The 17,144-nt window shown below is 33.6% G+C and overlaps 1 protein-coding gene across 1 annotated transcript; it reads left to right on the forward strand.

The window, feature by feature from the left end:
- The first annotated feature begins 1,326 nt into the window (after positions 1-1,326).
- LOC131077273 (chlorophyll a-b binding protein CP29.2, chloroplastic) lies at positions 1,327-7,355 on the forward strand. Its single transcript, XM_058014727.1, has 2 exons — positions 1,327-1,933; positions 6,848-7,355. The coding sequence occupies exons 1-2, from the start codon at positions 1,394-1,396 to the stop codon at positions 7,199-7,201; spliced, it is 894 nt and encodes a 297-aa protein (XP_057870710.1). The 5' UTR covers positions 1,327-1,393; the 3' UTR covers positions 7,202-7,355.
- Positions 7,356-17,144: the final 9,789 nt, after the last annotated feature.

Raw genomic sequence — 17,144 nt, forward strand, 5'->3', positions numbered from 1 at the left:
GTACTTCTTCGACCTTTGCTTTGAGGGGGTCAAAGTTTGACTCCCAATAAATGCCCCCATGCCTCCCATCATGTATGGACCTCCTTTCAAAATCACCTCCTTACATTTGCTATCTCTGCAAATTATTAGAAAAAGCCATTGGGAAGGGATTTGACAATGCATCCCTTACCCCACACTCTCTTGCACCATTTCTTTACTATAGGCAACACCAACCAGCCTCCAACCCATTTGATGAAGATTGCTTTTTCCCTAAGAGTCCTAACTGCATCCTTTCATTCTTTATCTTCAATATTTTTAGAGATCCTTCTTCCAACCTCAATCTAGATTTTCTGCAGTTTCTTGGTTGTTGGTGATTTATCCTCTTTGGGTCTCTAGATTTTCTTCATTATATGGTTTGCATTTTCTCTTCTGGACGACCCACCCACAAACTCATCCCATCTTCTTCCCTATGATCACCTTCAATTGATAATTTTTCGGGTGCTTCAACCTTCTCTTAGTTAGTCATGAGCGAGGAAACTAGTCCTCTCATACCCTTTGTGGTGGTCTCCATTGGAGGGATCACCCTTTCTGTAAAGCTCTCCCACGACCCTGAAACGTAGACTGTTCTAGACTTTGGCTCTCCATTAACAACATTTTACGACATAGTCTCATATTACCATAAGCCATATGTACATCCATAAACTAATTGTCCGATATTGTGAACTATAAAAGGATCCTTAGATGCTTCCTGCAAAGGGTATGAGTAGTCCCATATTACTATAAGCCATTTGTAGACCCATATATGGACTGCCTGATATCGTGAACTGTAAAAGGATCCATATCTATATCAACCGGTTAGTCAACTTTTAATGATCTTTGTAACATATTTCTAGTATTACTTTTCTTTAATTAAAAAGCTCCTACTTTATTGCACTTTAATCGTTCAAGGAGTACAAGGTAAGGTGGAGAATTTGTGCTCTTGAAAAAGAGGTCACAGATTCAAATCTCATAAAAGGTAAGATATATACACCTTGTTTGTAGTACAATTAGATGCCTCTGATTACTATAAGTCACTTGTAAAACCAATCTATAAACCAACTCACATTGTAGATTATAAAAGAATCTTTCATTTTTTTTATTTTTTATTTTCAAATTCCAAAGGCCCAATAAAATGCCAAGGGAAATTTGTAACTAGAAACCACAGGGATAATAAAACCAAAGTTGATATTGATATACGGATAAGCAAAAGATAGGAGTCGTCTCTGAGCCGTCCGATAGATTTCCTCCTCCAAATCGACAGTGAACAGGGCAGCGACGTAATACTGGAAGAAGACTAGATATCCTGTAATATTATTATTGCATAGGTGCCCAGAGAAACAAACAGCAGAGCGGGCAAAGGAAGAAAGAAAAAATCATGGCTTCATCTCTCTCCTCCTCATCGCCGGCCTGGCTATGCGGCCACAAATTGAATTCCTTACACTCAGCAGGCAGCGGCCATGGAAGCAAAAACTTCAAAGTATTTGCGCGCTTCGGATTCGGCGGCAGCAAGGCCAAGACCAAGAAATCTCCGCCCCCAAAGCCCAGAGGAGGCTCTTTTTCCGACAGGCCTTTGTGGTTTCCGGGCGCCACGGCCCCCGAATGGCTGGACGGATCTCTGGTCGGAGACTACGGGTTCGACCCCCTGGGATTGGGGAAACCCGCAGAGTATCTGCAATATGACTTGGATGAATTGGACCAGAACCAGGCCAAGAACTTGGCCGGAGATGTGATCGGAACTGTGCGCTTCGACAGACAGGAAGTGAACGCCACGCCTTTTCAGCCCTACAGTGAGGCGTTCGGCCTGCAGCGATTCCGGGAGTGCGAGCTAATTCATGGCCGCTGGGCGATGCTCGCTACCCTCGGTGCCCTAGCTGTCGAGACTTTCACTGGAGTCACCTGGCAGGATGCTGGAAAGGTATTTTCCCCCCTTTTCTCTGCCTCAAATGCACTAAAAATAAGTTTGAATTCATTGATCTTAGGGTTTATTGTGTTTGGTTTTAGGATAATTTTGTAGGATGGTTAATTATGCTAGTTGTTTGTGTGTGGGGTGGTTATTAAAGAGAAAGTTATTTTAGGTATTTTCTCTTTTTTCTTGTTTCAAATACATAAAAGAAGTTTGAATTCATTGATCTTAAGGTTTTTGTGTTTGGTTTTAAGATAATTTTGGAGGATGGTTAATTATACTAGTTGTTTGTGTTTGGGGCGGTTATTAAGAAGAAATGTATTTTCTCCCTTTTCTCTGGCTCAAATGCACAAAATAAGTTTGAATTCATTGATCTTAAGGTTTTTGTGTTTAGTTTTAGGATAATTTTAGAGGATGGTTAATTATACTAGTTGTTTGTGTGTGGGGTGGTTATTAAGGAGAAAGGTATTTTCCTCCTTTTCTTTGGCTCAAATGCACAAAAGAAGTTTGAATTCATTGATCTTAAGGTTTATTGTGTTTGGTTTTCGGATTTTTTTGGAGGATGGTTGATTATACTAGTTGTTTATGTCGGGTTGATTATTATGCAGATGGTTGATTATAATAGTTGTTTATGTTGGGGTGGTTATTATGAAGATGGTTAATTAGTTCGGTTGTTTATGCAGATTATTAGTTATTAACTATACTAGTAGTTTATTTAGGACAATGTTGTGAGGATGGTTAATCATACTAGATGTTGATGTGGGTATGGTATTATGGAGATGGTTAATTATACTAGTTGTTTATGTTGGGGCGATCTTATTATGCAGATTATTAATTGTACTAGTAGTTTATGTAGGATAATATTGTGAGAATGATTAATCATACATAATTGTTTATGTGGGGATGCTTATCATGGAGATGGTTAATTATACTAGTTGTTTATGTGGGAATGGTCTTATTTATGAAGATGTTTAATTGTACTAGTAGTTTATGTAGGACAATGTTGTGAAGATGGTTGATCATGCTAGATGTTGATGTGGGGATGGTTTTTATGGAGATGGTTAATTATACTAGTTGTTTATGTGGGGGTGGTCTTATTGAAGATGGTTAATTGTACCAATAGTTTATGTAGGACAATGTTGTGAGGATGGTTAATCATACTAGTTGTTTAAGTGGGGTGTTTATTATTGAGATGGCTAATTATACTACTTGTTTATGTGGGGGTGATCTTATTATGGAGATGATTAATTGTACTAGTAGTTTATGTAGGCCAATGTTGTGAGGACGGTTAATCATACTAGTTCATGAAGTAGGGTGGTTATTGTGGAGATGGTTAATTATACTAGTTGTTTATGCGGGGGTGGTCTTATTATGAAGATGATTAATTGTACTAGTAGTTAATGTAGGACAATATTGTGAGGATGGTTAATCATACTAGTTGTTTAAATGGGGTGGTTATTATGGAGATGGCTAATTATACTATTTGTTTATGTGGGGGCAATCTTATTATGCAGATGATTAATTGTACTAGTAATTTAAGTAGGATAATGTTTTGAGGATGGTTAATCATATTGTTCGTTTAAGTGGGGTGGTTATTGTGGAGATGGTTAATTATACTTCTTGTTTATATGGAGGTGATATGATTTGCAAGATGATTAATTGTACTAGTAGTTTATGTAGGAGGACAATGTTGTGAGGATGGTTGATAATACTGATTGTTTATGTGGGAGTGGTTATTATGGAGATGGTTAATTATACTCTTTGTTCATGCAGGGATGGTCTTATTATGAAGATGGTTAGTTGTACTAGTAGCTTATGTAGGGATGGTCTTATTACAAAGATAGTTAATTGTACTAGTAGTTTATGTAGGAAAATGTTGAGGATGGTTAATCATACTAGTTGTTTATGTGGGAGTGGATATTATGGAGATGGTTAATTATACTAGTTATTTATGTGGGAACGGTCTTATTATGAAGATGGTTAGTTGTACTAGTAGTTTATGTGGGAACGGTCTTATTATGAAGATGGTTAGTTGTACTAGTAGTTTATGTGGGGATGGTCTTATTGTATTAGTTTATGTATAACAATGTTGTGAGGATGGTTAATTATACTAGTTTTTGTGTCGTCTGCCTTATTATGAGGATGGTTAGTTGTACTAGTAGTTTATGTGGCGATGTTCTTATTGTATTAGTTTATGTATAACAATGTTGTGAGGATGGTTAATAATACTAGTTTTTGTGTCGTTTGTCTTATTACGAGGATGGTTAGTTCTAGTAGTTTATGTAGGACAATATCGTAAGGATCATAGTAGTTGGTTATGTGGGAGTGATTTTATTATGAAGGTGGTTAATTGTACTACTAGTTTATATAGGAAATCTTTTAAAGATTAAAAGAAGTGAATTCTTTGATCTTGAGTTTCATTGTGTTTGGTTCTCAATTATTTAGGATATAGTTGCAAGGATGGTTAATTCTACTAGTTGTTTATGTGGGGGTGGTCTTATTATGAAGATGGTTAATTGTACTAATAGTTTATGTAAGATAATTTTGTGAGGATTGTTAATCGTACTAGTTTATGTGGGGGCGGTTTTATTATGAAGATAGTTAATTGTACTAGTATTTCATGTAGGACAATATTCGAATATTAAAATAAGTTTGAATTATTTGGTCTCAAGGTTTTTGTGTTTGGTTCTCAATTATTTAGTATAATGTTGCAAGGATGGTTAATTATACTAGTTGTTTATGTGGGGGTGGTCTTATTATGAAGATGGTTAATTGTACTAGTAGTTTATGTAGGACATTATTTTAAGGGTGGTTAATCATACTAGTTGTTTATGTGGGAATAGTCTTATTATTATGGTTAATAGTATTTATACTTTATGTAAGACGATATTATAAGGATGGTTAATCATATTAGTTTTAATGTGGAGATGGTCCTATTATGAAGATGGTTAATTGTACTAGTTGTTTATGTGGGGATGATCATGCGGTGAGGATGGTTAATCATACTAATTATTTATCTGGGGGAGGGGTGGTGAAAGTGCTCTTATTGTAAGGGTCAGTGGTAATAAGATTATATTAGCAAGAGAAGGACAATAAGAGATTGTATCCTATCCACATGTCATTTACCAATATTCTCTTACATTAGAAGAGACTCTATTCTAATTGTAGTGAGTAAAGGTAGAATAAGAGAATGTTTCTTTCTTTTTTTAGTGGTGACGATCTTTAACAATTTTAAGTTTTTTTTTTTTTAATGTGGATTTTTTTTATTATGAAGATGGTTATGAGGATGTTTAATGTAGGACAATGGTAATAGTGGTTTATGTTGGAGAATGTTGTGAGGATGTTTACTTTTACTAGTTGTTTGTGTCGAGGGTGCTATTATGAAGATGGTCTATTGTAGTAGTTGTTTATGTGGGGAAGGTGATGTTGTGAAGATGATTAATCATACTAATTATTTATGTATAGGGAGGGGTAGTAGTAGTGCCCTTACTATAAGAGGGCTAGTTGTAGTATGATTGTATTGGTAATAAAGGGTAGTAAGATATTGTATCCTATGCACATGTCACTTACTGATACTCTCTTATACCACAGGAGACTGTATTCTAACTGTAAAAGTAAAGAGAGTAAAAGAGAAAGTTTCTTTCATTTTGAGTGATGATGGTGCTTAACAATTTTAAGTCTATTTTTATATTTTTGATAGTTTATTAATGCAGGTCAAATAACTAGTTGTTTGCATGACAATGGTATTTAGTTATTAAGATATTGTTTAGAGGATGGTTACTCTGTTTATGTTGACATGACACTACTAAATATTTATTAAAGAGTACTTGAAGATCAAAAGTTACAAGTTAAAATTCTACCTTGAAAATTTAAACTTGAATCTCCATAGTAAAAACTCAATCCCTTAATTTCTTGATGTCAACCCTTTGAACAAATTTTATTTTTTATTAAATTTATAAATAAAATATATTTTGGTGAAGATCATATAAGGATTGTTTAAGCCTTTCCATTTTCTCATCTCTTTTATAAACCTGAAATACTTTTTATTAGGTCCATAGGTACATTTTATTTTAGTGAGTTGGTACCATGATTTTTATTTACATATTTTTGCATTAATAATGTATGTTTTCATAAATATTATTGAAAAATTAAATTTCAATGAGAAACTTGTATAATTTATAGGTTTATCAATTTTTGATATGAGTAAGTCTAGGAGAAATGTAATATATCTTTTTCTTATTTTAAAATGTATAAAAACTTAAACAACAAGTTGCTTTTAAAATTTGTTTCAATTAAATTATGAATATGTATATTTAAATATTTTTTGTGGTTACATAAGTTATACTAGTAACTATATAGATAAGACAATATACATGTTTCTAATAAGACATATGACATAATTCCATACATATTATAAAAAAATAATAATATCAACATATTTTCCTTTTCTATATAAACTATAAAAATGACCTAAATTATACTATTTATATACAAATATTAAACAACTTGAAATTAACATGTTGTCAAAAATATAAACAAAAGTGCTAGGTTACTTCTTTAAGAGAGATGGACCTCTCAAAGAATTTTTCCTTCGAATATTATTCGTTGTAATTCTTAGTTCAACTTTTATGAAATTTCATTTCACTTATTATAGTGTGTTCATTGTCCTAAAAAGTAACCTTTATTTTCTCTAATTACTTACTTTTACGTAGTACTACATAATTAATTTCATTGCATTTGATTGTAAGCTCTAATCAATAATATTTATGTGTATTAAATAAATTACTAATATTTAAATAAAATATAAAATAATCTTTTTAAAAAGTGGATTTCATCATATATGAATTTTATAGGCATAAATATATTGGTTTAATAAGTGATATTGTATTGAATGTTTATGATGATATTTGGATGTTTTTTTAATAGGTGGAATTGGTGGAGGGATCAACATACTTTGGGCTACCTTTGCCCTTTAACATTACATCATTGATATGGATAGAGGTGTTGTTAATTGGTTATATTGAGTTTGCAAGAAATGCTGAGTTGGACCCAGAGAAGAGGTTGTATCCAGGTGGCCCATTTGACCCATTAGGATTGGCATCAGACCCTGAGAAGAAAAGTCAATTACAATTGGCAGAGATAAAACATGCTCGCCTTGCCATGGTTGCATTCGTGGGCTTTGCAGTACAAGCAATTGTAACTGGAAAGGGCCCTCTCAATAACTGGGTTACACACCTTAGTGATCCTCTCCATACTACTATTCTTGACACCTTTCTCTAGGTCTATGTTATAAATTATTGAAAAAGTAGATCATGTACCATCTCAGTTATATCTTTTCCTTTACATGTAATTTTTGTCTATGGTCCTTTTAATGTAGAGTTTGAAGTAAAACTTGATCTTTGATCATTTTGAAAAATAGTATTGTGTTACCATATTTGTGTTTGAATACATTTGAAGATAGAATTTAGAGACACTATAAAATAAAAAGTCAAACGATCAAAATTAACTATATTATTGTTTCTCTAAGAATCGAAACTACAAAAGATTAGAAGAAATAAATACTCAAACATAATAGAAAATAAAGAAATATAAGAAAGGCCACAAACTCTTGAGGTTGTTTCATCGAGATGTTAGTATTAGCTTGAGTGGAACAAGAATAATAAAGGGTTCATTTTCTTGGTTAGTTGGACAGCTAATTGGGGTAAAGATGAGATGAATCATTTTCTTGACATAATGGTTAATCACTTAATGTGTAACTAAGAAGCTCAAATATTATTAATGATCTCTTCAATTTTTATTACATGAACATTATAATTTGGTAGTTCTTTTTCTCCTCCACCTTTAGGATGAGAAGCCATTAGACTTATAAATTGGTGAATTTATTCTTTTGCAAATCAAATAGCTTTAAAAAATTCTCTAGTCTCATTTCCATGGTATCTATGTTTGACCCAATGGGTATTTTACGTCATTTCCTAGTTCAACCGCATAAAGGTAATGTGGAATTTCCTAACATGGTTAGTATAACAATGGTGATAATCATTATGACCACTTTGCATAATGTAAGACTATCTATCTAAACTATTGAGCATGAGTAAAGGGATCAAACAATTATAGAAATATTAATTCATCCACATATAAAATACATAAGACAGTTTAGCCAACCTATAATTATGTTGCTTAGATCTACTATTGTTCTTTTTAGAACCCTCTAAAGGTTATAAATAGAGGTGAAAATATCTAGGGAGAACTACATATTAGTCTTGTATTTTAATCTCTTATTTTCTATGCTCTTATAAATTCGTAATCCTCTTACAAAAATTAGGCACGTCTTCCATCACCAATAAAATTGATAAGAACGAGGATAAATTTGTCACAAAGTCACTAGTATATGCTAGTCAATAGATAAACATGTATAATCTTTGTCACTAGATAAACATGTATAATCTTTGTCACTATAGTATTCAACAATAGATATTTCTCTATTAGTGCAATACTATGTCCCACTTCTGGGACATCCTAATTTTTGCTTAAAATCACATTTTTTATAGAAAAGATAATGATTTAAGCCTTGAGAGGTTCCATTTAAATAATTTTAATTAAAGAGGGTGAGATCAAACCCCTTAGATAGAATCCATCTCAAATCATACTTGCAATGGAGTCTCCATTGCACCTATCAAAATGTTGACAAAACTCACATTTGCTTTATCTTTTGAGGGATCAAATGAATTCATTTAGAAGTTATGTTTTGCAAGTATGTAACCCTTATTATAAGCTTTCCAAAAAGTATAATTTTGAATATATTCAATTTTATTATTATATTTATTTTGTATCTCTTGTGAATGCATGTTTATTACCGAACATTAAGGTTTTTGTTTCCCATGTGGATAAATAGAAAAGTAGAGAAAAAAAATCTAAAAAATATTTGTTCCCTAGGTATTGATGTACCAATTTCAACCAAAAAAAAGAACTTAATTCAAAAACATACAAAAAAAGTTGTCATACAACATAAACCTTTGTCGAAATTATAATTACTCTGACTTCAAAAATTAATTAATATAAAAATAATATGCAACAAATATATATATATATATATATATATTTGATCGGTTAATAGGTCTCTTTTTACTCATGCTTTTGATTGGAGCTTTGAACCAGTGGGGTCACAATGGGGGACCCCATCTCCATGGTTACAATGCATGTCAAGGCCTTAACACCTCTTAGATTTGTTTCTAGTTGAGGATTTTATGCTAACCAAGCTTCTTATCTCTCCAAATGCCTCCAAGCTCGTGCAATCCTTATTTCTCCACATCTCCTTATCCCTCCACTGCAACAAGCAACTCCTTATCTCTTTGTCTATGTCTCCTTTGTTGGCAACAACAATGAAGGAAAACTGAGAGGGAGGGGTGAATCCGTTTTCACCAAACTTAAACAAATTTACCAAAACTTCAAATCTGATCATTAACAACAAGAACAAAGATAAACACCACAATAGCAATACACATAACACACAAATTTTGACGTGGAAAACTCAGTTAAGGGAAAAAACACGGTGGGAACCTACCCATAATCTGATCATTAACACCAATCTAGATTACATGAACTGAAATAATAGCACCTCCAAATGCTTGATCACAGTTCCGGTTAAGCACATTGTCTACTCTGCAACTCTCTTCTTCACTTCAACACTCTTCTGAAAGATCAAATGCATGTTCGCACATACAACACCCTCTAAGAACGTAGACACACATGTCTTACATGATTATTACTCTTATTTATACAAATCATCAACCTTAATTTCAAGGTCGGCTCAACTCATAAGACCTAATTACAAAATTACATCACATGATACATAAATCAATATGCAAACCAATACAATGTCGACAAGGACATAGCATGGACCTAAATCAAAACCTCGAACGCAAAACACCACCGAATATCTCGCCAAGATCATCTGAACACGCAAGAATCATCGGTTCGGCCAGAAAGTCATATAACACGAAGAATACCACCAAACCAAGAAAATCTTCAATAGCACACACAACAATCAATGCAGACCAGCAACACGGATATAACACGACAGAAAAACATCAACAAGCAACGTGAATTCCACCACAACAATTGCAACAACTCAGATTACTAGAATCATCATCATCTCCCTTCTGGAGCTCAAGAACACCAACATAGCTTTCTGACAAACTGAAAGATACACTTGTGAAGTTTCAAATCATTAACCACTCGAACTGAGGACACGCATGAACGTCCCAAACACTCTCTAAAATTTGCTCAACATAATGACAAACCAGAATAACAACTCTGCAATAGAAAACCAATAGAAATACCAGTCATCACACCGAGCCTCATAACTTGATCAAATTACCTTCTAGGGCATTGAAAATCATGTTGAATCAACTAAATCTACTAATCTCTGAATCCTTAAATCTGCATCAGCATATCTGCAATATACCAATTAAACCAACTCTCTGCAACACCAAAGCACAAGAACACAAGAATATGTTGACATCAATGACAACAACACATTCCAACAACTCTAATATCCAACATCCTTATCACTCCATGATGCATCCTTATCTCTCCACAACGTCTTCCACACACTCCATATTCTTCTGCCCTGGTTGCATTAACATCTCCACAATGACACTCATTTGTTAATTGATTTGAGCTTAATTGCACGACCTCCATTCTGCAACCACCTGTCTCGGTTAATGATGCGACAAACACTATGTACATGAGCTGGGCAGGGGGGTCCAACAGGTAGTGGGTATTTGAGCAAGCTCGAATCCAAGACCTCCTAAATAAGAGGCGTGCAACATACCAATGTGATTTGGGGTCAACCCCAATATAAAAAAATATTCATGCACTAGATATTGGTGTGAAAAATCTATATTTAAAAAATTAGGATTTTATCTTTTCTATAAAAGAAGTTATGCATTTTCACATGAACATCACTTTTTCAAAATGTTGTCTACTATAAAAAAACAAGTTATTAAAAGTTATGTACAAGGATTCTCAATTTATTCATAATTTTTTATAAGAAAATATATTTAGAATCTGCAAACAAAATTTCACAAACCACTAGTTTGCATCATCTTGAAACTCTTAATGGTTTAGTTGCTATAGGTGTCTGAAAGTGAAGAAAAATGATGACTTCGCTATCTTGATTTAGCCAAAAAGTGGGACTCATCAATGTGGTCTAACTCGAGGACATTATATATGTTTACAAGACAATGATCTTCTAGTAGAGATACCACATCTATATTCAAATGTCTCTTAAATGCACAATTTGCATGCACTATTTTATTTTCAAGGCCATTACTAAGATACTTCCATCTAAAATCCTATTTCCAAATGAGGATCTAGAAAAATACAGATGGATTATATTTTCACCATACATTTTTTAATGACGATTGAATTTTTTAGCCATAGATTAATAGAATTGATTGTAACCAAAGATTTATATTTTGATAAAATTAATTAAATAATTTAATTGATGATCCAAACATCAAAGAAGTTCATGATTTTAAAGAAAAAAGTAACTACCATACATCCATCTAGAATGCACATTCCTATGCATAAATGATCAAGTAAATTAAAGCCTCATGTTTATCTTCAAAAATAATATATTATTTCCTAATACATCATAGTATGTTCACTTATAATGTGGTCAAAGAGGTAAAGATAAATAGTATATTGTAACTTAACCATAATAACTATAGCAATGACCAAAACAACTTCAAATTTTACTTGGGAGATAGCTTCAATCATGAGAAAAACACTCAAATTGAAATAATACAATTCCATATATCATCCATGTATTAACTATTCATCACAATTAACAAAAAAACTCAAGTATTCATCTTTGAGAAAAAAAAATCAATGATCAACTAAATTTAGTTAAAATGCAAATCATATATGTTATAGCTATCTAAAATTTATTTCCAACCAATACTGTTTTGACCACTGTGTCAACATACTTTAGGATTAACGAAACACTAAATTAAGCTAGTACAAGCTCTAAGATTCCCTATTGAGAGGTGAGGTATCATGGAGACACTTCTTCAACCCTCATAATACTAGCACTTGCACCCCAACGAGGTGCAATGGTTACGCTGATAGCGAGATATACTTTGGTAATATACTAAAAGGTAGGGTAAAAATTGCAAGAAATGTAAATTGAGTTTATTAAGACTAATTATTTATAGTAAAAGTCAATTGATGATGGGGGGTGAGAAGAATTGAATATGAACAAATGAAACTTAATTTAAATAGGTATGTTATGCTAAATGGGTTTACAACATAATTTTTTTTATAATGCAAGAAGACAATTAACTTAAAATGTTGATTAGCTTGAGTACACTTGTCATTGGTTGATGATATATCTTGTAATTAGATGTAACTTAATTTTAACTACATGTTGTGCAAAATGTTTTATCATACAAAATTATTTTATGACACATGAAAATCATTAACTCGAGAGATTGGGTGTGTGAGTAAGAAGAAATCACGAGTGGATAGAAAGAAACATTACATAGGAGTAAGAAGGAGGCCATGGGGGGAATATGTAGCTGAAATAAGAGATTCAAGAAGAAGAGGAATGAGGACGAGGCTTGGAACATTTGACAGTGCAAAGAACACAACCATGGTTTATGACAAGGCTACCCTCAACACTAGAGGCCCCAGAGCCATTCTTTATTTTCCTATATTCACCTCATGTTTCATGATTGCAAATGAATTTAGTGAAGAGAAAGAGTCTCTTGATGGAGGATTACAGAAGGAGAAAAAGAACAAAGTGCATGTGTAGGCAGTGAGAGATTGCCCCCCCATAAACTGTTGAGTCTCGCTAAAAGGTTTTATTAGGAGACTATAGATGTCATATTGTTGGTATCTCCTAGGTCATAGCAAACAAGTGGAGTCAAATGTAAAACAACATTCAATTCAATTTCAAGAAATCAACCACGATAAATTTTTCATCAAGAAGCACTCTAAAGCTACATATTCATTAGATTTTTTTTCTTTTCCATCATTTGCATCCAATAATCACAAAATTATATTCATCGCCTAAGGACTTGATTACTAACTAGACAAATATAGAACTTCTCCAAGGTCATCTTGAAGTTAGCCCTACTATGTTAGCAAGTTAATGAAAAATTCAAAGCTCCCACCTTATTTAAAATAAATAAACTCCCAATGGCTTATATCTTATTTGTCCATTATTCCTATTGATTGATCATTAAAGTTATATTTATATCACATTAGTGTGGAAGTGTAGAATTTCCATACACAAATTGGTGGATATTAATATTACTTTAGAACACAATAGAATATTTTTATCAAAAAAATATTGGATGATAAAATAATTAATTCGTAGAGATAATTACTCATCTATTATATTGTTATTGCTTAGGATAAACAAGTGTAGAGATATTTGATAATGTTTATTACAATTTATTTCTTCCTTTTCTAGCTAGAATTATTCTTCTTTCTTGTTGAACCATAATTGAACTAAGATCCAAGAGCATTTTACTAACATTTGCATGGTTGATTTTAGGAAATATGATAAATATAATTCTTTGGTATTTTCTACATCTTTATAATGTACTTTTTTTAAGGCTCTCAATGTGGAATTGGCCCCTTCGTATAATTTCTTAAGAGGAGAGCCATAGGTTGACCTCTAAGTAACTCTTACTAGTCTCTTGGAAACATTTGTATTGCATCTAAGTTTAATTTTTACCCAACTGGCTAGGATTTATCTTATTCCCAAGTTGGTTTAACGAAAGTAAATATTTTTTTAGTATTTTTGTAATTTTGTAGTTAACCTCAAACGTGTTCAATAGTTTCCCCTTAACATTTGTCATAAAAAGTGGAGTACTAAAAAAGTTATAAATTTCTTGATCAACGTCTAATTGTAACTATAACAATAATGTTGAACTCTTGCAAACACTATAGAATAGATTGGCCTCAATTATATGGCACTAATATTGATTTTGTTGACACCTACTATGGACCTAATCTAATGCTCGTACTTTTGTATGCCTTGAGTTGTCTAATATCAACATTTTTTTTTCTACCATGTTCATTTTGATCATTTCACATCTCTCAATCAAAAAGTCATTCAACATTATTAAAAGATTGTTCTTGGTCATTAAAAAAGAGATCAATTGCAAAACATTTTGATTTGATACTTAAAAAGATTAAAGAATTTGTATCTTAGAGTTTGTTTGTGCCTGTGATTCCATTCATACAAAAATAGTTGATCTAGATGACCGATCCTTGATTATCAACAATTCTTCACTGTATTTTTAAAACTACTAATCACCATAGATAATAGGAGCTCGAAGTAGCGCTAATCAAGTAAATATGAGAGAAAATTTTGTGTTAATCTCGAAGAAGAGATTGTGAAGCATCTTCAAGCATGATAATCATCTGTTTGTGTAGATTTTAAACATCCTCTTTGGGGAAGAATTTATGAGAAAGGAGCACCGATATTGAATTAATATCGATATTGTTTCACTTCTTATGGCATGGGGTTTGGAGTTGGGAAGCAAGGAGGATGTTCAATGGGTCCTAAAGGAATGTGTGGATGAGGAGTGGACTCATGGTTTGAGGCTGATTTTGGAATGGGCGCGTCCGGGTGAAGGTCTCATGGCATCGACAGGTGATTGGTTGAAAATTGGAGATCAAATCCACTGCTTCGACCTTTCATTCAGTGGAGTACATCGAGTAATATGGATGAAAGGAAAGTTGAAGCTCATGTTGGTTGGGAGGATTTTAAAAGATTATCTCTATGAACAAAGTCTAGAATGTGATGATGCTAGCGTGACGAAGAAGCAGAAAGGGAAAGCCCGTGTGGAGTTGGAACATGATGTTGTTGGCACGATGAAGAAGAAGAACGGGAAAGCCTATGCGGAGATCAAATTTGAAGATTGCTAGGCCAATGGACCCCTCAGGGCAGGCAAAACATAGTTTGTAAGGGAAATGGGAAACTTTTTTGTGGATAATCTATAGATTTTTTATAGTTTGTGTATCTGTGTGTGTGTGTCCAATTTTGTTGATATTTTGTAATCTTGTATGAAAGGTTGACTATAGTAATGACTTTAGGGTATATTTCATGTATTTACAAATAGGGAAGCCAATTAATATGGGGAATGTTGTAATATGTTAGATACTGATGTGGTGGTTTAGTGTATGGAAGGGTAGTTTTTTATTAAGGATCATACAGGTTTTGAAGGGACTAGAACCCTAATAGCAAAACATTGCCATCAACAAAAACATAGAGAAAGGGTCGCTAATCAACAACAAAAAAACAAAAGAGACCAACAAACAACAATAGAACTAATTGAGATTCTTTAATGCCTCAAGAAATTCAACTTCAAGCTAGGACATATTCAAAGCCATTTTCTTGATATCCTGAATGTCTTGGACTACTTGGTCATCAACCCTCTTCAAATTACCATGAGTGCATTTGGAAGGGCCCTTCTCCTCATCAGGGAGTTGTTTTCCTTTGTCAGCAACATCTACATCCACCACCTGTATCTTGTTTTGGTGCATTTTATCAAATCTGTCTGCCATGGTGTTTATGTTGTTCGCACTACTCTTGATAACCTTGTGGCTGAAAAAAACCAGAGTGATGAGATTGTCATTGATATGCTTCATCTTAGACTCCAGACCCTGAATTCTTCCCACATAATCCAATTTCATAGTCTCAACATCTTTGACGACCTTCTATAGAGAAGCAACAATATTTCTCCCCTCATTCTCATCCCAAGGAGCTTCCATTCTCTTCTCTTGAGTGTTGGTGATAGCTTGCAAATTAAGGTGGATATCTTTGATTTCATGAAAAAACCACTTATTCATTCTAAAATTATCCATCACTGCACTCCTTGTAATGCCCCAAAGATCATTAGGGCTTTCCCGCTCCAGATTAAGAAGGGGGAGATCAACATTGAAGACCCGAGGGAAAGGGGTTCTTCCTTCTATGTTGGTAGTAGGCATAGATTTCCCAAAATCACTATGAATAGAGGGGTCAAAATCCTCCTTCCTAGCAGAGATAGGGGAGAACCTTTTCTTCTTGACAACCTTCTTCCCAACTTTAGGAAGTTTACCCTCCCACACCAAAGAATCGGGTTCAGAATTAACATTAGTGTTCCATCCATTCTCCTCTGAAAACAAGGTGTCTAACCCCTCATCTTTAGAACTCATGGCTTCCTTAGAAGTAGAGAGGAAATTGTACATTTTAATTTTGAAGGGGAGGGCAAAGACTTGCAGTACTCATAAATAAGTAGTTTAAGCCCCTCATGTAAAACAAGGTTATTAGGGTTCTTGTGATCCTTTATGCTAGCATTCAATGAGGACAAAAGATATAACGGGAAACAAATTATAATCTTGTGTTGAAAATGGTTGAGCAAAACAAACTGGTGGCAATCAATTCTAGTAAAGCAACCATCCAAGAAAAAATATTGCATTAGTACCTTCAAAATCGCTGCCAAAATCGACTTGATTCAATCAAAGTCATACCCACCATTGGGATGCTTCACTAGCCTTTCCTTTTCGTTCCCCTTAGGAAATTTCTTGATAGCCACCTCAAAATGCTTCCTGTCCCTAAAAAAAATTGTCACCATCCATTGGCATACCCATAACCTAGGCAATGATCTCCTTAGTAATGTTGAAATTCTAGCCGAAGAGGGTAATATGACCATTCTTTTAGCCCTTAGCAAATAGGACAATGAACTTAGGGTCAAATACATGGAGTCTCTCTAGAAAGGGCATAACACCCCCTTTGTCTGGAATCCTCCATATAGTCACATCCTTCTTCACCTCAAAGCAATTTATGGGTTATGAGTGTTGGCATTTGCATGAAGATTGCATTAATGATATGTTATGTTGTCATTGATGTCAATTAACCGGTAATGATATTGCTGATATTGTTGTTATTGTTGATATTGTCTTGTAACCGGTAGGAAGAGCTTTGTGAAGGACATTATAAACCGATATGTAAGTTTGTGAGTTAAACTGGGAACCGGTGTAAAGGGTTAAACCCTATCTATGTAATGTAACCGGTAAACCCTACCGGTTGTTTTTGTTAAACCCTAACCAATTAAGGTTGTTGAATTGGTTATGTTGGTTTATGATATGATGTTGAGCGATAAATGATGGTGACACGTATGGTCATTGTATGAAGACAAGTTCAAAAAAATTCGCGCGTTTT

The sequence above is a fragment of the Cryptomeria japonica genome, chromosome 8 (assembly GCF_030272615.1).
Source record: "Cryptomeria japonica chromosome 8, Sugi_1.0, whole genome shotgun sequence".
NCBI classification, from domain to species: Eukaryota; Viridiplantae; Streptophyta; class Pinopsida; order Cupressales; family Cupressaceae; genus Cryptomeria; species Cryptomeria japonica.